Source organism: Puma concolor, chromosome A2 (genome assembly GCF_028749965.1).
Source record: "Puma concolor isolate L17-30 chromosome A2, mPumCon1.1.hap2, whole genome shotgun sequence".
Lineage (NCBI taxonomy): Eukaryota > Metazoa > Chordata > Mammalia > Carnivora > Felidae > Puma > Puma concolor.
The window spans coordinates 27,968,870-27,990,658 of NC_141668.1; the positions used below are offsets into that span (position 1 = coordinate 27,968,870).

General features: G+C 33.6%; 1 protein-coding gene across 3 annotated transcripts in view; it reads left to right on the plus strand.

The window, feature by feature from the left end:
* Positions 1-21,326, plus strand: part of POT1 (protection of telomeres 1) — an 80,663-nt gene extending 59,337 nt beyond the window's left edge. For all 3 annotated transcript variants that reach the window (XM_086691141.1, XM_025929827.2, XM_086691144.1), the window contains exons 13-20: positions 3,311-3,367; positions 5,455-5,611; positions 6,975-7,180; positions 10,427-10,562; positions 15,150-15,238; positions 17,096-17,187; positions 18,825-18,930; positions 20,966-21,326. In XM_086691141.1, the coding sequence (XP_086547267.1) occupies positions 3,311-3,367; positions 5,455-5,611; positions 6,975-7,180; positions 10,427-10,562; positions 15,150-15,238; positions 17,096-17,187; positions 18,825-18,930; positions 20,966-21,078 (956 nt within the window). In that variant the 3' untranslated portion in view covers positions 21,079-21,326. The remainder of the gene's footprint in view (positions 1-3,310; positions 3,368-5,454; positions 5,612-6,974; positions 7,181-10,426; positions 10,563-15,149; positions 15,239-17,095; positions 17,188-18,824; positions 18,931-20,965) is intronic.
* The last annotated feature ends 463 nt before the right edge of the window (positions 21,327-21,789 follow it).

Below are 21,789 nucleotides of genomic sequence, written 5' to 3' on the forward strand. Positions count from 1 at the left end.
ATGTTTATAGAAATATATATGCCTGTACATTAACAGATATGACTTTCCCCTCTGTTTAAAATATTTTAAAAAATGGGACATACTACATAGTTGCTTTGTCAGTGTATCATAGATCTCTTCCTGGGCTAATCCATCTTAAACTCATTTTATTTTATTTTATTTTATTTTATTTTATTTTATTTTATTTAAAAAAAATTTTTTTTTAACATTTACTTATTTTTGAGAGACAGAGCATGAACGGGGGAGGGTCAGAGAGAGGGAGACACAGAGTCTGAAACAGGCTCCAGGCTCCGAGCTGTCAGCACAGAGCCCGACGCGGGGCTCGCACTCATGGACCGCGGGATCGCGACTTGAGCCAAAGTCGGCCGCTCAACCAACTGAGCCACCCAGGCACCCCAAATCTTAAACTCATTTTAATAGTTGCATAATGTTTTGTAATGTGAGTCTAACATTATAAATGTAGCTATTTTCCATTTGATAGACCTTCAGGTTTCCAGTTTTTTGCTCTTACAAATAATGCTTTAATAGCTATCCTTGAACAATTATAAATTCCTGCTTTTCTTTCTCTAAAATAAACTCCTAAAAGAGGAGTTGGCAGATCAAAGGATAAGCACATCTTTTATTTTAATAGATGCTGTCAGATTATATGACAAAATGCCATAGAATTCATATGCAAATAGCAGTGTAGCAAATATAAGGTGATATCTTACTTAGTTTCCTTGAGTACTTGGGAAATAGAAAATATTATATATTTTATCAGCCCTTTTTACTTCCTCTTCTTTGAATTGTCTGCTCTTACCTTTTACCTGATTTTCCATTGGGTTTTTAAAATTATTTTAATCAGTTTGAGGGAGACCATATATATATTTTACACAGTTTCTCTGATTTTCTTCTTATTCGACTGCTTTTAAGGTTTTTACAATTGTTTTCACTTCATGCAGAATGGCTAATACTAGGTGATCAGATTCATTGAAATTCTACTTAGCCAGCTTATGATGTCCAGTCAGGTTCTCTTGTCATGAATTCTTATGCCATTTATTAGTGATGTTGAGGAAGAAGGACTATTAATGCATGTTTGTATATGATGCCACATAAAAAAAATTATAAAAACATACTATAAAATTGTTTCTAAGTTTATTTATTTTGAGAGAGAGTGTGGGGGGAGGGACAGAGGGAGAGGGAGAGGGAGAGAGAGAGTATCCTAAGTAGGCTCCACACTGTCAGTATAGAACTCAATATCAGGCTTGATCTCATGAACTGTGAGATCATGACCAAGAGTCAGATGCTTAACCACTGAGCCACCCAGGTGCTGCCCAAACATACTATGATATGCAATAGAATGTAAGCCAAAGTAATTCCAAAATATGGATACTTTTTTAGTCTCAAATTCATTTTAGAAAGCACTATTAAAACTTACTGCTGTGTTCACTTCCTTTGCTTTCTTGTTTTTTTAATTTTTTTTTCATGTTTATTTATTTTTAAGAGAGAGACAGAGTCAAGCAGGGGAGGGACAGAGAGAGATGGAGACACAGAATTGAAAGCAGGCTCCAGGCTCTGAGCTGTCAGCACAGAGCCTGATGTGGGGCTTGAACCCTTGAACCGTGAGATCATGACCTGAGCCAAAGTCAGACACTTCACCTATTGAGCCACCCAGGCACCCCTCCTTTGCTTTCTTGTTAAAGTAAAATCCTATTTTATGGTGTTCATCAAGCCATCATCTTATTAACTTTAATAACTTTATTGTCTTATCCACTTCTCCATTTATTTCTTTCACAATGTGTTTTTCCAAAATAATAAAAATTTTCAAACATGCAGAAAAATTAGAACAGTTGTACAGTGAACACTCATATACCTGCTCTCTGGATTCTCTTTGTTCTGTCATATATTTCTCTCTCACTCTCTCCTAATCAACCCATCTTATAATTTGATCCATGTCAAAGTAAGTTGCAGAAAGAAATACACCTCCTCAAAACTTCAGAACAACATCATTAACTAGAATTCAGTATTTGTTGATGAACCTTTTTGATTTTTGATGTAAAGTTAAACGCAGTGGACAACTCAAGTGTACCATTCCACAAGTTCTGGCTAATACATAAACCTGTGTAACTTAAATCCCTTTAAAAATGTAAAATATCACCCTTGTTGCAGGAAGTTCCCTCATGTTCCTTCCCATTCAGTCCATCCCCAGAAGTTCTGATTTTTTTTTCCACCATAGATTGTCTATAACTTCAAATAAACGGAATAATATATTCTCTCTTATGTACTGTTTTTGAAATTCATCTGTATTGCCTGTATCGCTAATTCCCTTGCAATACCCAGTAGTACCCTATGAGGTAGACATTGTTTTTAATATGAATTTCCAGTCTTTGCACCATTAGTTTTTTTGGTTTTTTTTGTTTTGTTTTGTTTTTTGTTTTTTTCTATGAGATGGGTTGGGTGTCTTTGTCAAAAATCAAGTGAGTGTAAATGTGGATTTATTTCTGGGTTTTCCAGTCAGAAATACTTCATAGTATGGTATGAAGTAAACTTTTTTCTCCTAAAACTAATTTCCAGTTTTTGTAGCACCAGGGTTGTGCTTTCTCTTTGGGTTGTTTCCTGCTTTATCAGAAATCAAAGTGACCATGTAAGTGCTGGTTTATTTCTAGGCTTTCTATGTAATTCTCTTGATATGCTTGTCAGTGTTTATGCCAATATCATATTGCCTTGATTACTGTAGCTTTATAATAAGTCTTTAAGTCAGGTAGCATAAGTCTGCCAGTTTTTTTTTTTTTTAATTTTTTTTTCAACGTTTTTTATTTATTTTTGGGACAGAGAGAGACAGAGCATGAACGGGGGAGGGGCAGAGAGAGAGGGAGACACAGAATCGGAAACAGGCTCCAGGCTCTGAGCCATCAGCCCAGAGCCTGACGCGGGGCTCGAACTCACGGACCGCGAGATCGTGACCTGGCTGAAGCCGGACACTTAACCGACTGTGCCACCCAGGCGCCCCAACCAGTTTTATTCTTTTTCAGAATTATATTTTATATTCTGGATTCTTTGCATTTCCACTTAAGTGATAGAGTCTCTTATCTTTTACTGTAATAAAGCCTCTGCGATTTTGATTAGGATTATATTGACTCTGCAGATCAGTTTGGAGAGAATTGATGTCTTAACAAACAGTTGTGAGCCTTCTAGTCCATGAACATGGCATGTTTTACTATTGTTTAGATTTTCTTCAGTTCTTATCAACAATGTTATATAGTTTTCAGTTCCATATGGAATTTTTCATGGATCTTAAAACTGTATAATTCTTCCTTTTTCTTTCCTCTAGGCTCTGGATCAGTATCACTATATGAGGTAGAAAGATGTCAGCAACTATCAGCTACAAGTAAGACTATGTTTCATTTTTGAAATAAGGGTGTAATAGTGTGCATAATAAAGTCTGTCCTTACATTTATCAACTAATTTGTTCCTATATATTATTGAGAGCAGATATCCATGAGGGCAAAAATATACACATACTTATCTTTCATTTCCGTGCCTCATCCTAACTGGCATAAAATGGAACTCAGAAAGATACATGTTTTTACATTGAACATATATTTTAAGTCCTACAGGTATGAGGTTTGTAAAACATATTCTACTATTTAACAGTGCAGTGGGGCTTATTTCATTTTGAGAATGTGATAAAATATATGACATAATTTTTATCTATTCACACTATGAATTTAGCGATGTGCCCATAAAGGCAGTATACCCCAAAACTTTAATGTTAGCAATGATAGTAAATCTGTCAGATGCCCTCTTTCTGTTAGTTCAGCTAAGATGAAAAAAATTAAGAAAAAAAATTATTCAGCATGAGTCTATTAAATGAAGCTCTGTAATATACTATTATAATAATACGAGTTTCTCATTGGAGAAAGAACATATAACTGTGAAATGAGGGAAAGCCAGAAGAAAGAAACTTGTGGTGTTGTATTGGAATAGGAAGGGTCAGTATGGACTCATGATTTTATAAATAAATGTAGAAATAGATGTAGATGTCTGTGTGTGTGTGTGTGCATATATATACATGTATGTGTATATGTATACATTTATACATGTGCAGGTGCATGTGTGGAAGTATAAGTATGAACACATTTGCATGTATATCCTATCTCTGTCCAGTTAAAGGGCTTCAAAATAATGGCAACCCAATAGCAATGGATGCACCTCATGCACAGATCTTGGTTTATAAATGATATTCCCCCTTAAAAAGAATCAGGGCTGCTTGGAGAGATAGCAGGCTCCAGGATTGGGACAGGAGAATTACAAGATGAATCCAGAACATCTTGTTGTGCCAGAAGGTAAAGAAGTTCTCAGTTAATTATGGAGCATGTCAAATCTGATACAATTTGAGCATCAAAATAAAAAATACTAGTGATGGAGTAAAGCCGAACAGTAGTAGGGATCCATTAGTCCGTGTGGATAGTAAATAAAAGAACAAATGAATGAATGAATAAATATGTGTGATTGAGTGGAGAGCTCCTAGTTACAATAGAATGACAGCTAACAAATGTAAAAGGAATGATGAAGTTAGGAAAAAAAAATCATTTTGCAACCATGATAGTAATAACTGACTTAGTTGTAAATCACTAGTGGGTTCTAAACTAGCAGGATCCTAAAATGTTTACTGAGGAGTGAGATACTTCTATTTCCCCAAGTACTTTCTTATTAGTTATAAAGGGGGAAATAATAAATTTATAGTGGAGAAGAAACCTGTTGAACACCACTATAACCAAGTGAGCAAAGTTAACATCCCCAGGAATGAAAACGCTGGTGACTTGTATGCCTCTTGTTCCGATGCAGAGAGGGACGCCTGTATCACTTGCAGTATACTAGACTGCCAAAAGGGCATAATCTGTATCTGACCATGAGCAGAACCAGACACACCCAAGTCAGTGGCCTCTGCTCAAATATATCAGTGTCATAAAAGACCAAGAAAAGCTGAGGGACCGTTCTACATTAAAGGAGTCCAAAGAGACAGGAAAAATAAATGCAATGCATGGTTCAGGACTGGCTTCTGGACCCAAAAATAAAGATCTAAGGAAGAACATTATAGGGACAGTTGGAAAAATTTGAATAATGTCTGTTGATTCAGTGATAGTGTTACATATTCTGACGTTGAAAATTGCACTATAATATGCCAATCTTCAGAATCTTCTGAAATACACACTGAAGTATTTAGGGATAAAAGAGCATGATATCTGGAAATTATTCATAAATGATTCATGTATACATATGAATATGTAAGGAGGTATATATGGAGAGGGAGCTACCAGATGGAGATGATGACAAATGTGGCAAAATATTAACAAGCTTGGCAATAGAACTTAAATAATTCAGTTTTATTGTATCTGGTTCAGGGGAATTCGTATTATGAATACTCTTATTATTCTTGTAGGTTATTCTGACTTAATCTAAAATTATTTTTAGTTCTTACAGATCATCACTATTTGGAGAAAACCCCACTATGTGCTATTTTGAAACAAAAAGCTCCTCAACAGTATCGTATTCGAGCAAAATTAAGGTCATATAAGCCCAGAAGTCTCCTTCAGTCTGTTAAACTTCATTGTCCTAAATGTCATGCACTGTAAGTATTTTCTGTAATAAAACGGAAGTTTTTATTTCATAATTTTGTGAATATACATTTTCATATATACCAATCAGTTTAAGTCCTGGCAGTGTGTAAATTGTGACTTTGTATATTATATTTTGAAACAGTGGTTAACATTTTTAAGAGAAAATACTAAATTCTTAGTAAATCCTTCTGATATTTCTTAGTAGTAATAAATAAAAGTGGGTGCTGTTTTCAGATCTAAATTCAGTTTAGTAGCTTTAATACATGCATGAATACATACACTTATATATTTATATAAAATAAATTTATATTAGAATGATTATGTACTTACTAACTCAAGACATTCTGAATTTATTTTTAATCTCTTTTTTCTTTTTTATGCAATTTGACTGTCTTCCCTTTAAATATATAATGTGTAAATATAGTACATTTCCTTTATATTTTTGTGTGTGCATGTGTGTATATATATTATAAAATTATATAATTACATAGTCCATTATATTTGTGTATATAAATATAATTTGTGTATGTACATTAATATATGTATATTTTGCCCTTCACAATCTAAGTATAATACTATTTGTAGACAGTTTTGATCATCAAACTTTAAATAAAATGGGGACCATCTTCTACCCATTTGAGCTTAAAATGATGGTCGGAATTAAAATATAAATACAGATTTTATATAATTGTTGAAGAATTATTAAATTACAGTTTGTTAAATTCTGTAAAGTCATATAGCTTTGCCAAACAAAACTACCGTCTATGAGCATTTTTTTAGACAAATAAGAGAATCATGTCGAAAAGGTGAAGTGGTGTTACCTGAAGTTACACAGCTGGTTGGAGACAGAACCAAGGCAAGGACATAGACATTTTGGTTCCAGATCATGCCATTTCCATTGTATACATACTTTACCACGTGACTTTTTAAAATTATTAGTCTAGGTTAAAAGGAATTGAAAGGAGTATTGGTTTGTAAAGTGGGTGCCCTGTGAAAGAGATTACTTAGGTGGTAAGTGAATATTTAACAGGAAGCTGTATCTTTTTCTCCCCTGGAGAAGTTTAACATTCCTTACAGAGGAGAATGAATTGGTGTTAGAAATAGTTATAGGATCCTTGGTATCACAAAACCAGATAAGGAAATTGCTAGCAGTTAATATAGTTATGATATGGATCTACTTAGTTGTGAAGTATCATCAAATCTTTTTCTGTGAATAAGAGTCATTTAATCGGCAAAGTGAATTATCTCCACATTTTAAAATAAGTAGCTGGTGCATCAGCATGTAAACAAATTTGTCTTAATTGGATAATTGTTAAATTTGAATTTCCAAGCTTATACCAATTGTTTTGTATTATTCATTGTCAATGATTTTAGGCAAGAAGTTCCACATGAGGGTGATTTGGATATAATTTTACAAGAGGGTGCCACTAAAATCCCAGATACTAAACTACAAAATACATCATTATATGATTCTAAAATGTGGACCACTAAAGATCAAGGAGAACGAAAAGTAGCTGTTCATTTTGTGAAAAATAATGGTATTCTCCCACTTTCAAGTGACTGTCTGATTTTGATAGAAGGTAAGGTATTTAAGTTACTGTTTTATTAGAATACAGCTTTTGCTTGTGTCTTTCTGTGATTAATGATTGTTAAATATATTTTAGGGGCAACCTAGGACATACAAAGTCAAAATATTATTAACTTAAATTACATAAAATAGAATATATTATATATAACAAATAGATTTAAATATATATATATACACACATATAAACTAATCTGAATTACATTTGGAAATCGTATATTGAACTCAAGTGTTTGCATTTGTCTATCTTGTTGAATTCAGATAGAATCTTAATCAGATTCAAGCTCATTGTCGAGCAGTGTTTCATCAAGAGGCTGCTTGTTATGTACAGTTGTTGTTACCTTGGCCTCTGGATGTCACTGTTGTTCCATAAAAAAAAAAAAAAAAAATGAAAGTCATCTATTGATATTTAGGTCAAGGAAGGGACCCTGGAAACAAGTAAAGATAACTTGACAGGTTTTAAAAGGAAGAAACTGAGTCATATATATTTTTGCATTTCCTTTCCACTTTTCACTAATTTTAATATCTATCTAATATATATATATACACACACACACACATATAAACTTATTTTTCCCCATGCCAAATTTAAAGTTTCATAATTTTCCTTGAGACTTTTCTTCCTCAGTAATATTCTATAATAGAAGGAAAACATCATCTTTAATTTGCAGAGAAATCTTTAGTTTTATTTTATAAATGAATTAATCTCTATTATAGTGGATTATGATCATTTTTGTTAGTGACATTTTTCTATTTATAAAAGTAATATGTACCTGTTTTAGAAAATACATATATGTAAATACATATGAATATGACCATTGGTATCCTTTCATGAACATCTCTTATTTTAATACACTTACAGCATACCAGAAATGATTTTAATTTCTATGTATTAATTAACCATGACAATATTCCTATTCATTTGGTCCTATTGTAAGCTCTTTTTTATACACGAGAAAACTGAATCATAGAGAAGTTGTGGCTCTTCCCCACTACAGGTAGTAAGTGGAACTGAATTGTTTCTGATTTTTTGACATATTAACTCTGTGATGAAGTTTCTTCTCCCTGAATGAAATGTAATTGGGGGGTGGGAGGGGGCACAAAGAATTAAGTAAATGTTGCCCAGTTACTTTCCAGTAAAGCTGTCGTAGTATTCATATGCTTTAGTAGCATATGAGATTATCTGTTCCCCCATCTTCATCATCATATACTAGCACTTTAAAAAATGTGTCCACTTTGATGAGTGAAATGTGGTATCATCTTAGTCCATTAGCAATACTGGAATCTCTACCAGTAAGTAGATATAAAAACGAAGCACACAGACACATGCACACACACAAAAATGGAGTAAGACTATTCGTATGCCCTAAAAATAAAATAAAGCTTTGAAACTATCAGTTTCTATAAGTATTGTCCTTGTAGGGCCAACTAGGAGGATATCCAGTACACTTTAGTGTTCTCCTGTGAACTGCCTCCCAGAGAATTCTGTGTTAAAGCCAAGTTGACCTTGAGGGTCCAAAAGAAGCTTGAATGAAGAAGTACCTTTAGCTCCTGATCCTGTCACTCATCCCACAAACTTTCAGTCTCACCTCCTGCCATTCCTCAATTTCCATTACACCCTCCAGCCATATTGAACCGGAGGCAATTCCTAAACCCAGGGTATTTCTCTGTACCTCTTTGCCATTCCGTTGCTATTCTCCTGAGAATTTCTGCTCTAATGTTCATAAGTAACTTAATAATTCCCTTTACTCAACAATTCATGTGAAATATTTAATGAACACCTACACCTACCAAGCACTCTTGATTCTCAAGGCAGATTTGAGTGGTTTTTATTGCATAGTGTATGAACTTTCAGTAGATCACTTTTCTTCCTGTATTGTATTTGTATTATATCTGTTTATAGACTTGTTTGCTTACTAGACTGTAACTAGGGTCCATGTTCATTTTAATCTTTGTATCTTTAGCTCCTAGGGTAGGACACTAGGCATGCAGCTGGCTCTCAGTAAATATTTATTGAACAAATAAATATATCCAGAGTAATAACACTGACTTACAGAGCTTTTTAACGAAACTCAAATGTGAAAATATATCTGAAAGAACTTTAAAATATAAAAGGGTTTCATCAAAATGCAAGCTATTTTTATTTTATCATATTTCTGAGTATTATAACCCTATCCAGGGGCAAGGACCTAACTGCAGTGCGACACGGCAGAACTGTGGCTTCCAGCTTCGCAAAGCTGTGGAAAGAGGAATGGGAGCTGGGCAACTTAGAACACCACAAAACTTGTTGTTACCAAGATTTATCTGCTTTTTCTGAATAAACACTCCTTGGATTGTTGCAAGGCTTTGGTTAATTTCTAGAGTTCCAAAAAAAAGTCAAATTTGACAGTTTTTGCCAGTGTTCTTTTTCCTTGTATGGAGCAGTGTATTTTTGGACGTCCTTATTCTGCTGTGCTGGGAGTACTTTCCCCTCACAATTGAATTTAACGTTACAAGTATTAGGAAATACACAAAAGTATTCTTATAAATCATATTCTCTTTCCCTAGGAAGGAGGAATGCTCAATCTAGGTGAAAAATACACCAGGAAAGGAACCAGTAGGTTTGAGTTATTCTAGATAATCCTGCCTTCTAGTAGTATTGCACCCCTGGGCTTACTCTTTCTTCTTAGCTAGTGATGGCTTTCATGGCCACTGTGTCATACAATTAGAAATGTAATGATTTTTTTAGGAAAAATGAACAAACACTATACATGAATTGTAATTACACAAACTTTTCGCAGCTATATATAAATTTAATGTTGACCTGGAAGTTTAAAAGACTTATTTCAAACTCAAGACTTAATTTACCTAGACATTATTAGTATATAGCAAATTTAATAATGAGAATCCTGTTATATTTTGGCTCTCAATTTTATTTTCTTTTGAATACTTAAACCAAAGTGTTATAGCATAAAAGAGCAGTTTGTATAAATTTAGGAAGATGGTTAAAGTTTCACAAGTCTTCTATTTTGCTCAAGTCTCAGCATTTCTGTGTAGTGGTTTCTTTAATCAGTGCAGGATACTAAGTTTACAAATTATTATTTTTTATAATAAATGTATTAATCATCTAAATTCTTCATTGTATTTTTCTTTCAGTCCTTTTAGTCTTTTACTATACCTCATGTGTTCCTTAAATACACACTCAATTTTGCCTTCATTATATTTGTACTACTTGAAGGATTTATTTATTCTGTGTTCATAGGAGGAACACTCGGTGAAATCTACAAACTCGCAAATAAGTTTCATAGTGTAATTCCTGTGAGATCTGGCTATGAAGACCTGGAAGTCCTTGATCTTTCAGTACCATTCCTTATACAAGGAAAAGTACATCACTATGGGTATGCTTTCAGATCTGGGAATTTTGAGAATTAATAACTGCTTAGGAGTAATTATTATTTTATCCTACTAGTTGCTATATATTCAGTGGATACTTATTGAATACCAATTTATATGTACAAGATTCTAGATTTTTCTGGTATATATTTTATTCTTCTCATAGCATATATATCGAATACCAACAATGTGCTAAGTATAAGGCTAGCCCAGAGGTTAATATTCATTTGCTTTCTTTCACAAAGATTTAGATACTAATACAGAGAAAGGTTTAGAGCTGTATCCTAGTAAAAATTAAGTGATTGAATTCCAAAATTTCTGTGCCACGAAGTTACAGATTAGTTGCCACTGAGGAACTGGAAGATATCAGGATATATTGGGAGCTAGAAGTAGACATGCATTTCAAGAAATTTACAGTCTCTCTCTTTACCTTTTTAACTTTATGGTTTCTTTTGTTTTACGAATTTGTAAAATATTAATACAGTCAAATTATTTAAATGCTTATAAAACCTTAAAGGCTTTACTTTAGGTTTTAGTTATTTTGCTCAGATTTCTGGACCTGATTCTTTGTAAACAGAATTTTAAACTAATGCTTTAGTTTATTTAACAGTTATACATCTTTTATTTTTTTTTTTTATTTCTTGAATCTATTTTATTAATGAATTTTTTAGAGTTTCATTTCTTATGTAAATTTACATTTATTGACATAAAATTGTTCATAGTACTTTTGATGATTTTTAAATTTCTACTTTGTTCCTGAATCCACTTAATATTATTTGCACCTTTTTTCCTTGACTTTTTTTCTGCCAAAATAACTAGCTTTTGTTTTGTTGATACTCTCTGTTGTTTTATTGTTCTTATCTTTAGTTTCTGCATTTACTTTTTCTAGATTTCTTCATTTTTTTGTTTTTTTGTTTTAAGTTTATTTATTTATTTTGAGAGAGAGAGAGAGCAAGCAAGTATGCATGAGCAAGGGAGGGGCAGAGTTAGAGGGAGAGAAAGAATCTCAAGCAGTCTCCCCATTGTCAGCACAGAGCCTGACAGAGAGCTCAAACCCACAAACCATGAGATCTTTACCTGAACTAAAATCAAGAGTCGGATGCTCAGTGGACTGAGCCACCTAGGTGCCCCTAGGTTCCCTTGGTTTTTCTTTTTCAAATGTTTTTAGTTGAATGCATACCTCACTTAATTCATTAATTTTAGTATATTTTTTAATATTTATATTTAAGTCCATAATTTTTCCCCTGAGAAAATAGCCATAGCTTTAACCCAGGATTTGATATGTAGTAGTTTTTTGTTTTTTGGTTTTCTTTTGTCACTTCTAAATGTTTTCTAATTTCTCATTGTGACATCTTCTTAGGCCCATGAATTACTTAGCTGTGTGTTTTAAAAATTTCACGCACACAATTTAGGTGCTACATCTGTTTGTATTTTAGTTAGATTACTTTTTTAACCAAATCGCTTGATACACTTCATAATGATCTTTGAGATTCATATACCTTTGCTGTATCCTAGAATATGTTCAGATTTTGTATATATTGCCTATATTTTAAAAAGAATGTGTATTCTTTAATAGTTGTGTTTAGTCTTTAAAAGTGTTTATTTGTGTTCAGTACACAAGCTTGTTAATCATATTCAAAACTTCTTTTTCCTTTGTAACTTTGTTTAATCACTTCTTAGAGACTGTGCTTAATGTCCTTTGTGGTTGTAAGTTTGTGATCTTTAATTCGGTCAGTGTTTGCTTTCTACATTTTGAGGTTCTTTTGCTGGTTTGCTTTCATGTTTCTTTGTGTTCTATTTTAGGAAGTCTCATAAATAAATAGGACTAGATTTTAGTTGTATTTTAGTAGATAAGTTTAAAATATGTTCATTACTGATATATTTAGGTTTTATTTCTACATCTTATTTTGTTTTCCACTTACATTATTACTTCTTCCGTCTCCCTCCCCTTTTTTGGTTATTATTTAGCTTATTTTTTTCCTCTAATCTTCTATTGGATTCATTTATAAAAATGTTCTTAATTTTCCCCTCTTTTGTCTTTTATTGCTTTGGAAGTAATAAATCTCTACTTAATTTTTACTTGTTACCCTTAAATTTTAATTTATATACTTAATTTTTAGTTTACATACTTGTTTTATCGATGTCTAAAGTTAATATCCTAGTCTTTAAGGAAGTAATATTTCTTTATTCTATTGCCTTTTTTTCCCCATAATTTTATTTAAATTCTAGTTAATTAACATGTAGTATAATATGGGTTTCAGGAGTAGAATTTAGTGGTTCATCATTTGCATATAGCATCCAGCGCTCATCATAGTAAGTACCTTGCTTAATACCCTTCACCCATTTAGCCCATTGCCCATCCACGTCTCCTCATCAACCCTCAGATTGTTCTCTGTCATTAAGAGTCATTTATGGTTTGCTTCCCTGTCTTTTTTTTCCCATCCCATATGTTCATCTGTTTTGTTTCCTAAATTCCACACGTCAGTGAGATCATATGGTATTTGTCTTTTCTCTGACTTATTCACTTAACATTACTTCTGTAGCTCCATCCATGTCATTGCAGATGGAAAGATTTCATTCTTTTTTATGGCTGAGTGTAATATTTCACTGTGTAATATATACCACATCTTCTTTATCCATTCTTCAGTTAATGGATGTTTGGGCTCTTTTCGTGGTTTCACTGTTGATAATGCTGCTATAAACATTGGGGTACATGTGCCCCTTCAAATTGGTATTTTTGTATCCTTTGGGTAAATACCTACTAGTTTAATTGCTGGTCTTGGGTACTTGTATTTTTAACTTTTTGAGGAACCTCCATACTATTTTCCAGAGTGGCTCCACCAGTTTCCATTCCCTCCAACAGTACAAGAGGGTTTTCCTTCTCTGCATCCTCGCCAACACCTAATGTTTCCTGTGTTGTTAATTTTAGCCATTCTGACAGGTGTGAAATCGTATCTCATCATGGTTTTGATTTGTATTTCCCTGATGATGAGTGATTTTGAGCATCTTTCCATGGATCCTGTTAGCCAACTGGATGCCTTCTTTGGAAAAGTGTCTATTCATGTCTTCTGCCCATTTCTTCACTGGATTATTTGTTTTTTAGGGTGTTGAATTTGTTAAGTTCTTTATAGATTTTGGACACTAACCCTTTATCAGATATGTCTTCTGATATTCAATATCAGAAGACTCAAATATCTTCTCCTATTCCATAGGCTACCTTTTAGTTTTGTTGATTGTTTCCTGTACAAGCTTTTTATCTTGATGAAGTCCCAGTAGTTCATTTTTGCTTTTGTTTCCCTTGCCTCTGATGATGTGTCTAGTAAGAAGTTGCTACGGCCAAGGCCAAAGAGGTTGCTGCCTGTGTTCTTCTCTAGGATTTTGATGGTTTCCTGTCTCACATTTAGGTCTTTCATCCATTTTTTAATTTATTTTTGGGTATAGTGTAAGAAAGTGGTCCAGTTTCATTCTTCTGCATGTTGCTATCCAGTTTTCCCAAAACTGTTTTTTTTTTTTTTTTTTTTAATTTTTTTTTTAACGTTTTATTTATTTTTTTGGGACAGAGAGAGACAGAGCATGAACGGGGGAGGGGCAGAGAGAGAGGGAGACACAGAATCAGAAACAGGCTCCAGGCTCTGAGCCATCAGCCCAGAGCCCGACGCGGGGCTCGAACTCACGGACCGCGAGATCGTGACCTGGCTGAAGTCGGACGCTTAACCGACTGCGCCACCCAGGCGCCCCCGAAAACTGTTTTTAAAGAGACTGTCTTTTCTCCATGCTTTTTTCTCTTAAAGAATAAATTTCTATGTATTTGAAGGCTAGAAGGGGAAAATATTTAATATAGGTACCCTCTACTTTTCCGCAGATTACAAATGAAAAGGAGTCTACGTAAATCTTTTGAACATTGATTTCTTTTTATATTTTTACTCAAGTATATTTTCTTAGTAGCATCTCCTAATCTTATGATAATATATAACAAAAAATAATTACTTATATTTAAAGTACGTTTGTATGTAAACAAAGCAAAATACCTATACTAAATCATGTGCATTCTTAGTATATTGTGTAGTTTCAGATTGACTTATATTATGAAGGATAAGTATAGTATTGGCATTATAAACTGTGAACCTCTAAATACATGCTTACTGAATATATTATCCAAAGTCTTGCTACTACTGACTTCTTTAATGAGAATAATTTTCTGGTATTGGTTACATTTATTTAATACCTTAGCTGCTATCAAAGAGCCATAAAATGAAAGAGTCCTTAGAGATAATCTCTTTTTTTTTCATTTTACCAAATTAAGAAATCAGTCAAATTAATTAACAATCTAGATCTGGACCCTCTCTCTTATTCTCAACTTAGTGTTGTTTATTCTGAACCATACTATCTTTGTGATTGTTTCAAATGTAAAAATCTTGTTTTTTTATAATTGTTTGTAATATGTGTGTTGTAATGTGGAAGGTGCAACACTACTTAATAATTAACTTTTTAAACTGTGTGTTTTGAACAGCAAAGGTAAGTTATAATTAAATGAGTTATAATAATAAATTATTTTTAAATCTGTATGGTTTTTTTTCTGTCATTAATTTCAGATGTAAACAGTGTTCTACTTTGAGACCAATACAAAATCTAAATTCTCTGGTTGATAAAACACCTTGGATTCCTTCTTCTGTGGCGGAAGGTTAGCTAAATTTCTGTGTTCTACAACTGCAACTGTCTTTGTGTAAGGTGATCTCACTGATTATATTTCAGTGTTTGTGGATATAGTAAAACCAGACAAAGACTGAGCTAACGTTTAACTTTACTTAAGCAAAACTGTTCACGGTGATTATAATAAGAGCATAACATAGTTTAAACGTATTTGAAAACTTGCTTTCAGGCATCTGCCAGTATCTTTAATCATTGCTCACATTTTAATGTTCAGTAATTTGTTTTAGTGTTAATCATTAATCACAAATACAGATTCTGAAAAATTCCTCCAGTTCATAGTATCTTAGGATTCAAAACAATTTTAGAGACAGCTATTACACTCTCCACCCAATACACATCTTTAGTTGGAACGATAAGAAGCTTTTTATATCCTGTTCTTAACTGTGATCATCCAGCCTTGGCTTAAAACTCTTTCAGTGATAGGGGACTCATTACACTGCAAAGCAACATATCCCCTTAATTTTTAAGTAGTTCTTAGCAGTGAAGCAAAATCTACCTACTTAAATTTTAACATGGCCCACGTTCTATCTACTAGAGTTAGAGCATAGGTCTTGTAGAAGATCAACAGCTTCATGCATTTGAAGATATCTGTCATGCCTTCATTGAGTCTTTATTTCTCCAAGTAGGCACCCTCACTTCATTTGGTATTCACCACATTCCTTACTATTCTGTTTCTCTTCCTTAGTAAACATTTCACTTTACCAATGCTCTTCTCAAAGTTTGCCCTTAAAAGCTGCAAATAGGGCTACAAATATTGGCCAGTTCAGAATATAAAGAAAACCTTTATTTCTCTAAAATTGGACACTTTGCTTCTACTAGCCTGAAAATTTTATTGTATGTATATTTATTTGTATACTTGGTTTTGTTTTCTTTCTTTTGTAATCCAGCTCTGTGGTACTTCTGTTTCCTGTTTTGTTTGTGGTCCAGTCATGTGAGCCCCTTGCTATCCCGTTTGGTCTCCTCATCCCATTCTAAAATGCAATTCTTCGTTTGTGTGGTCCCTCAGAGTAGGTTCTACATTCGCCCTTCTTGGTTTTAGCTCAATTTTAACCTGTCGAGACCTTTAGAATCCTAAAAATCAGTTCCTCTGTATTAACCACCTTTTGTCATGTCTATGTGTTCTAATTCATTTCTCTGTATGCTGACTTACTCTTCTATTTGCCCCTTAGTTAATCCTTTTAAGTATGGATTCCACAAATGAAAGACAGTATTTCATTTTTTAAACATATAAATGTCTCCCATTTCCAAACACAAAGTAACATTTTAACCCATGGATTTTTGTATAATTTAGTATCTCTTCAATTTCTTTTTCCTCATCTTACCAAATTATTAAATCCCGTATTCTGACATTTTTGGCCATTCAACCAGATGAGATCTCTTAACATACGTGATCCTTGTGTTTATAATATAAAGGAGAGAAACATTTTACAAAATCATAAATATTGAGCCACATGCTATTCTTTTTAGAACATTCTGGTATTTTAATTTTGTCTTTCATGTGGCTAACGTGATGAACTGTAGTTCATGAATTCGTTTTTGTGTTTTCTATCAAGTTATCAGCTCATTGTAAAGATACCTTATATTAATATTTAATCAAAAAGGTAGAATTGCTCATGAGTCATTGTCACTACATAGGTATGGTTTAATATTCCAAAGTGAACCTGCTAAATGAGCTTAATATATTGTTACTAGAGAACAAAAGGCATATATATTTTTTAATCTCAAATTATATTAGTAAACAAAATTAACATCATAAAACAATTTTTATCTTACTTTGATCATAAAGAATAGAAGATTCATATGGTTTGATCTTTTCTTCCTTCACTAGTGCTGGGTATTGTACCCCTTCAACATGTGTTTGTAATGACATTTATTCTTGATGATGGAACAGGGGTACTGGAAGCTTATCTCATGGATTCTGTAAGTAACGGAGTGTAGATATTTCTAACAATATGTTTTTGATTTTAATATGTTTATTCATACCAACTTTATTACTGAGAGGATTTAAGGCAACTTAGAAGAACAAATAATGCAAGCACATAAATCTTGAATTGTCTGTATATCCTGTTCCAATCTGACTCTATAAATTTAATATACAAATAATGAAAAAATCGAAGAATAGGAATTTGAGGAGAGAGTCTTCAGAAGTTTTACTCCAGGAGCCAAAGGCAGAGGTATGGCTGCACCTTCTGGACATTATCTAAGCAGCATTTTACCAGGTTTTTGGAGTCTCCACATTTCCGTAGTAGAGGGAATGAAATTACTTTGGAGGAGAGATGGTTATAGCATACGAAGCTAGAGAGCTATCCACAAACCTCTCTCATTTCTAAGAACAGTTCTAAGTTTGGGAGTTCTCAGGACCACCTTAGTTTTGATAATCCCCTAGAAAGTCTCATGGAACTTCCTGAAAGTTATTCTGCTATTATTGTTTGTTACACCTAAAGATACAAATTAAAATCATCAAAGGGAAGAGGTACGTAGGGCAGAGTCCAAGAAGTTCCAGACGTGGGGCTTCCAGTTGCCCTTTGCTGTGGAGTAGCAGCCAGCGTTACCAGCCTAGCAGTGATGTGAAACGGGACACAAGCGGTACTGCCAGCCAGGGAAGCCTCACCAAGTCTTGGTGGCTAGAGTTTTTATTGGGGCTCCATCATGTAGTCATGGTAGAGACATGTACACAGCCCATAGGCTCATCTGGTTTCAGTCCTTCCAGAGATCGAGCTAATACCACATGCCCCAAACTTTGTGCCCTAAATCACGCTGATAGACTTAGCTAGTAGGACAAAGACATTCCTAACAGGCCTGATATTCCAAGGACTTAGAGGTGATTTCCAGGAGCCAAGGGCAAAGACCAGATTTCTTTTCGCAGTAAGGGCAAATTGGTTTACTACACACGTTGGGAAACAATCTGGGGTAGGTTTGAGAGAATGTTTTCTCTTGCCAAAACAGTTCATTGGTCCATTTATTGAATAAATATTTAATGAGCACCTGCTATATGCCAGATACTGTTGTATGTGATGGGGATTTAGCAGCGAACAAAAGCAAACAAGATCCCTTTCTTCTTTTAAGAAAGTATAACTTATAATCTGATCGAGGAGAGAAAAATTAAATATACACTATACGTTATACTCTTTTAAATTTAACACTAGATTTTTTTCCTGTACACAAAGAATGATAAGCCTCACTCTTTTCTAATTACTATTCTTACTTCCATTTATATATATATATACATATATACATACACATATATATGTATAAATATATTTATATATGTATAAATATATATGTGTGTATATATGTATGTACATGTATATATATATGTATATATATATATATATACACATATATATATATATATAAATGCTGTTTTTAGCTTAAAGTAGTAAACCAGATTTTAGAGTTTAGGCTAGAACTCTAGTTTATGAAGTCTACAATCTTCACAGAGTGAAATAGTCTAGATTATTTTAATTAGATGATATTGAAATGCTTTTATATTAATTATGGCTTTTCAAAAAGATTAATATAGTTTCCTATTTTCTCCTATAATTTTTTTTTTTAAGGACAAATTCTTCCAGATCCCAGCATCAGAAATCCTCATCAATGATGACCTGCAGCAAAGTATGGAAATGATCATGGGCATGTTTTGTCCTTCAGGAACAAAAATTGGTAGGCACGAGTATTTTAACAATCTCATTCATTGTTTTTCTTGAAATAATACCTACCTAGCACATATCGAATCTGTAGACATAGAGGTTTGAAAACTTTAAAATCTGAATACTGTTACAAAGTACTAAGTAAATTATTGTCTGATTTGTCTTTTCATGAAGACATTGGCAGGGAGAAGATAGGTAAGAATCATAATTCCTGAAATGAAAAGATTTAGAAAATATTGTTGAAATATAACAAAAGGAGGCAGTTTTGCTTGATCACAAGCACATTTAATATGATGTTTATGTATACAAGCATTTTCATTGAAATTATACCAACAAAGATGAAATTTTGAGAAGAAACATTTTTCTGTAACAGACTACATACAGCCAGTGTAATTCATTCATGAATTTTCTTTCTCTCTCTCTCTTTTTCAAATGTTTATTTACTGAGGGAGAGAGAGAACATGAGTGGAGGAGAGGCAGAGAGAGGAGAGAAAGAATCCCAAGCGGGCTCCAAGCTGTCAGTACAGAGGCTGACGTGGGGCTCGATCCCACAAACCGTGAGATCATGACCTGAGCCAAAATCAAGAGTCAGACCTCAACTTACTGAGTCACCCAGGTGCCCCTCATTCATAAATGTTCTATTAATATTAACTAGTTTCAGATTTTATGCGTTTTTATTTTACTAATTATTTTTATCAACTTTAGTTGTTCTCTGGATAACATTTGATTAATCAACCAGATCTTCAGGTCAAATTGTATTGATTCCATCTACTGCCACTGAGTTTTCCTTTTGTGGTCATTATTTCTGTTTACATTGAAGTTTGCAAATCCCTCTCATAGTTAGTTTGACACTATTAACAATTTTTCATCAGTAACAAATTTTACCAGCTGCAGATTTAGCTGCTGTCAGTTTACCTTTTAGAGGTCATTATTATTATTTTTTTTAAGTTTATTTTGAGAGAAAGAAAGAGCATAAGCAGGGAAGAGGCAGAGAGAGAGAGAGAGAGAGAGAGAATCCCAAGCAGGGTCTGCACTGTTGGCACAGAGCCCGATGCGGGGCTCCAACTCACAAGCCGCAAGATCATGACCTGAGCCAAAAACCAAAAGTCGAACACTTAACCCAGTGAGCCACCCAGGTGCCCCTTATAGGTTATTTTTAATCAGACTTTATTTTCCCCTGGTCAGTCTTTGCATTTTATAACAGTTCCAGAAAGATAGCTTTTATACATCTTAACAAGGTTTAATTTACACACTTTTTATTTGGTGTCAGTTTTAATTTTTAGTTTCAATTCTTTTGGATAGATTTCTGGAAATAAAACTGCCATATCAAAAAAGATGGGTTTGGTAGGCTTTTGATACATGCTGCCAGATTGCTTTTCAAGAATATTTTTACCTATTTATAGTTCTTCCAGCAGTAGAGGAGAGTGCCTATCTTGCTCGACTCTTGCCAAGATTGACTATATTAAGTATCTTTCAAAGTTGAACTTGAAGAAGCGCTAAGAAACTTTTCTAGAAGTTTTAAATAGATTTATTGTGGTCATAATCAGAGCTTGGGAATAGCATCTGCATTGTCTGGACTAAGTGCTTGGAACTTGATGGGGAGTTTCAGCTAGACAGGTGTTAACGGCCTGAGCTGATGTGAACTTGGGGTTCACTTTCTTTGCAGTCAACCAAGAAAAAAAGAAAAAAAAAAAAAAAAACACCTGGGGAGGTCAGTAAGCAATCAGCAGAAATAAAGAATAAAGAAATAAAGAAATAAAGAATGGGAATGAGATGGCTGCTACCTTTGCAATCAGACGTTTGGGAAACTCCACATTTAATTATTGTGTCCTGTGGGGGAAAAGATTAGTTAGGGTTGTTACACAATAATATGAACCCAGTGTGTATTTGGAAGGGTAGATAATAATATATTTGGTGAGTGTATTTTATTTACTTCTCCAGCTAAATTAAATGTGTTAATTTTTCTAGCTAATCATTATGCTCAGCTACCTATTTTAGAGATATTTGTTTAGTTTTAATGCATAAATAACATTTTTTCTCATCTGTAGATGCATACCCATGGTTGGAGTGCCTCATCAAGTCGTATAATGTCACAAGCGGAACAGAGCAGCAGATTTGCTATCAGATTTTTGACACCACAGTTGCGGAAGATCTAATCTAATATTGTCATTTAGCTTATTAGCACATGTAAAATACTATAATTTTAGAAAACATCATTTTCTGTGAGATTATTATAAAGATTTAGCTGTATAGTTTATTTTCCACTTTAACCACAATTTAAAATTCTTTTGGCAAATAGACATTGTGTTATCAAATGCCTACTTGTGGGTAAGTTAAAAATGGTCCTGTTGCTCAAAATTTCCAGTATGATGGCTGCTAGGGATATAAAGGAAGAAGTGAAAGAAATAAGGACTGTGTTTTCATTTACCCCTTGCAGCCCTTTCAGAGAAGCTGTTTTGTTATCCTGCTCTAAGTTTGTTTTTTCCATATGTCAGCCACTGATTTCTCTGCCAGCCATCATCCTAGGCCTTCCTTCTTTCCTGCCCTGATTTTTGTATCAGCAGTGTTAATGATTTTAGCACAGGTATGGGGTTAGAAAATGCCCTTACATTAAATTACTCAGCTTTTACTGAGTGCGAGGGGTGTAGCAGCTGAGTCGTTTTGTTTTGTTTTGTACAAAGGGATCTGCTTACACAAGCACTCTTGTTGAGAAGTGCTCTTCTGAGTGAGCTACAGCATACTTAAAGGAATGATTTACTTTAAGTGTACGTGGCAGAATTGCTTTCTTTCGGTACTATTGACCAATTTAGGATAAATCCATTTCTTAAGACCTGAATTATGTTCTTTTGATTGCTCGTTTCTCTACATGAAG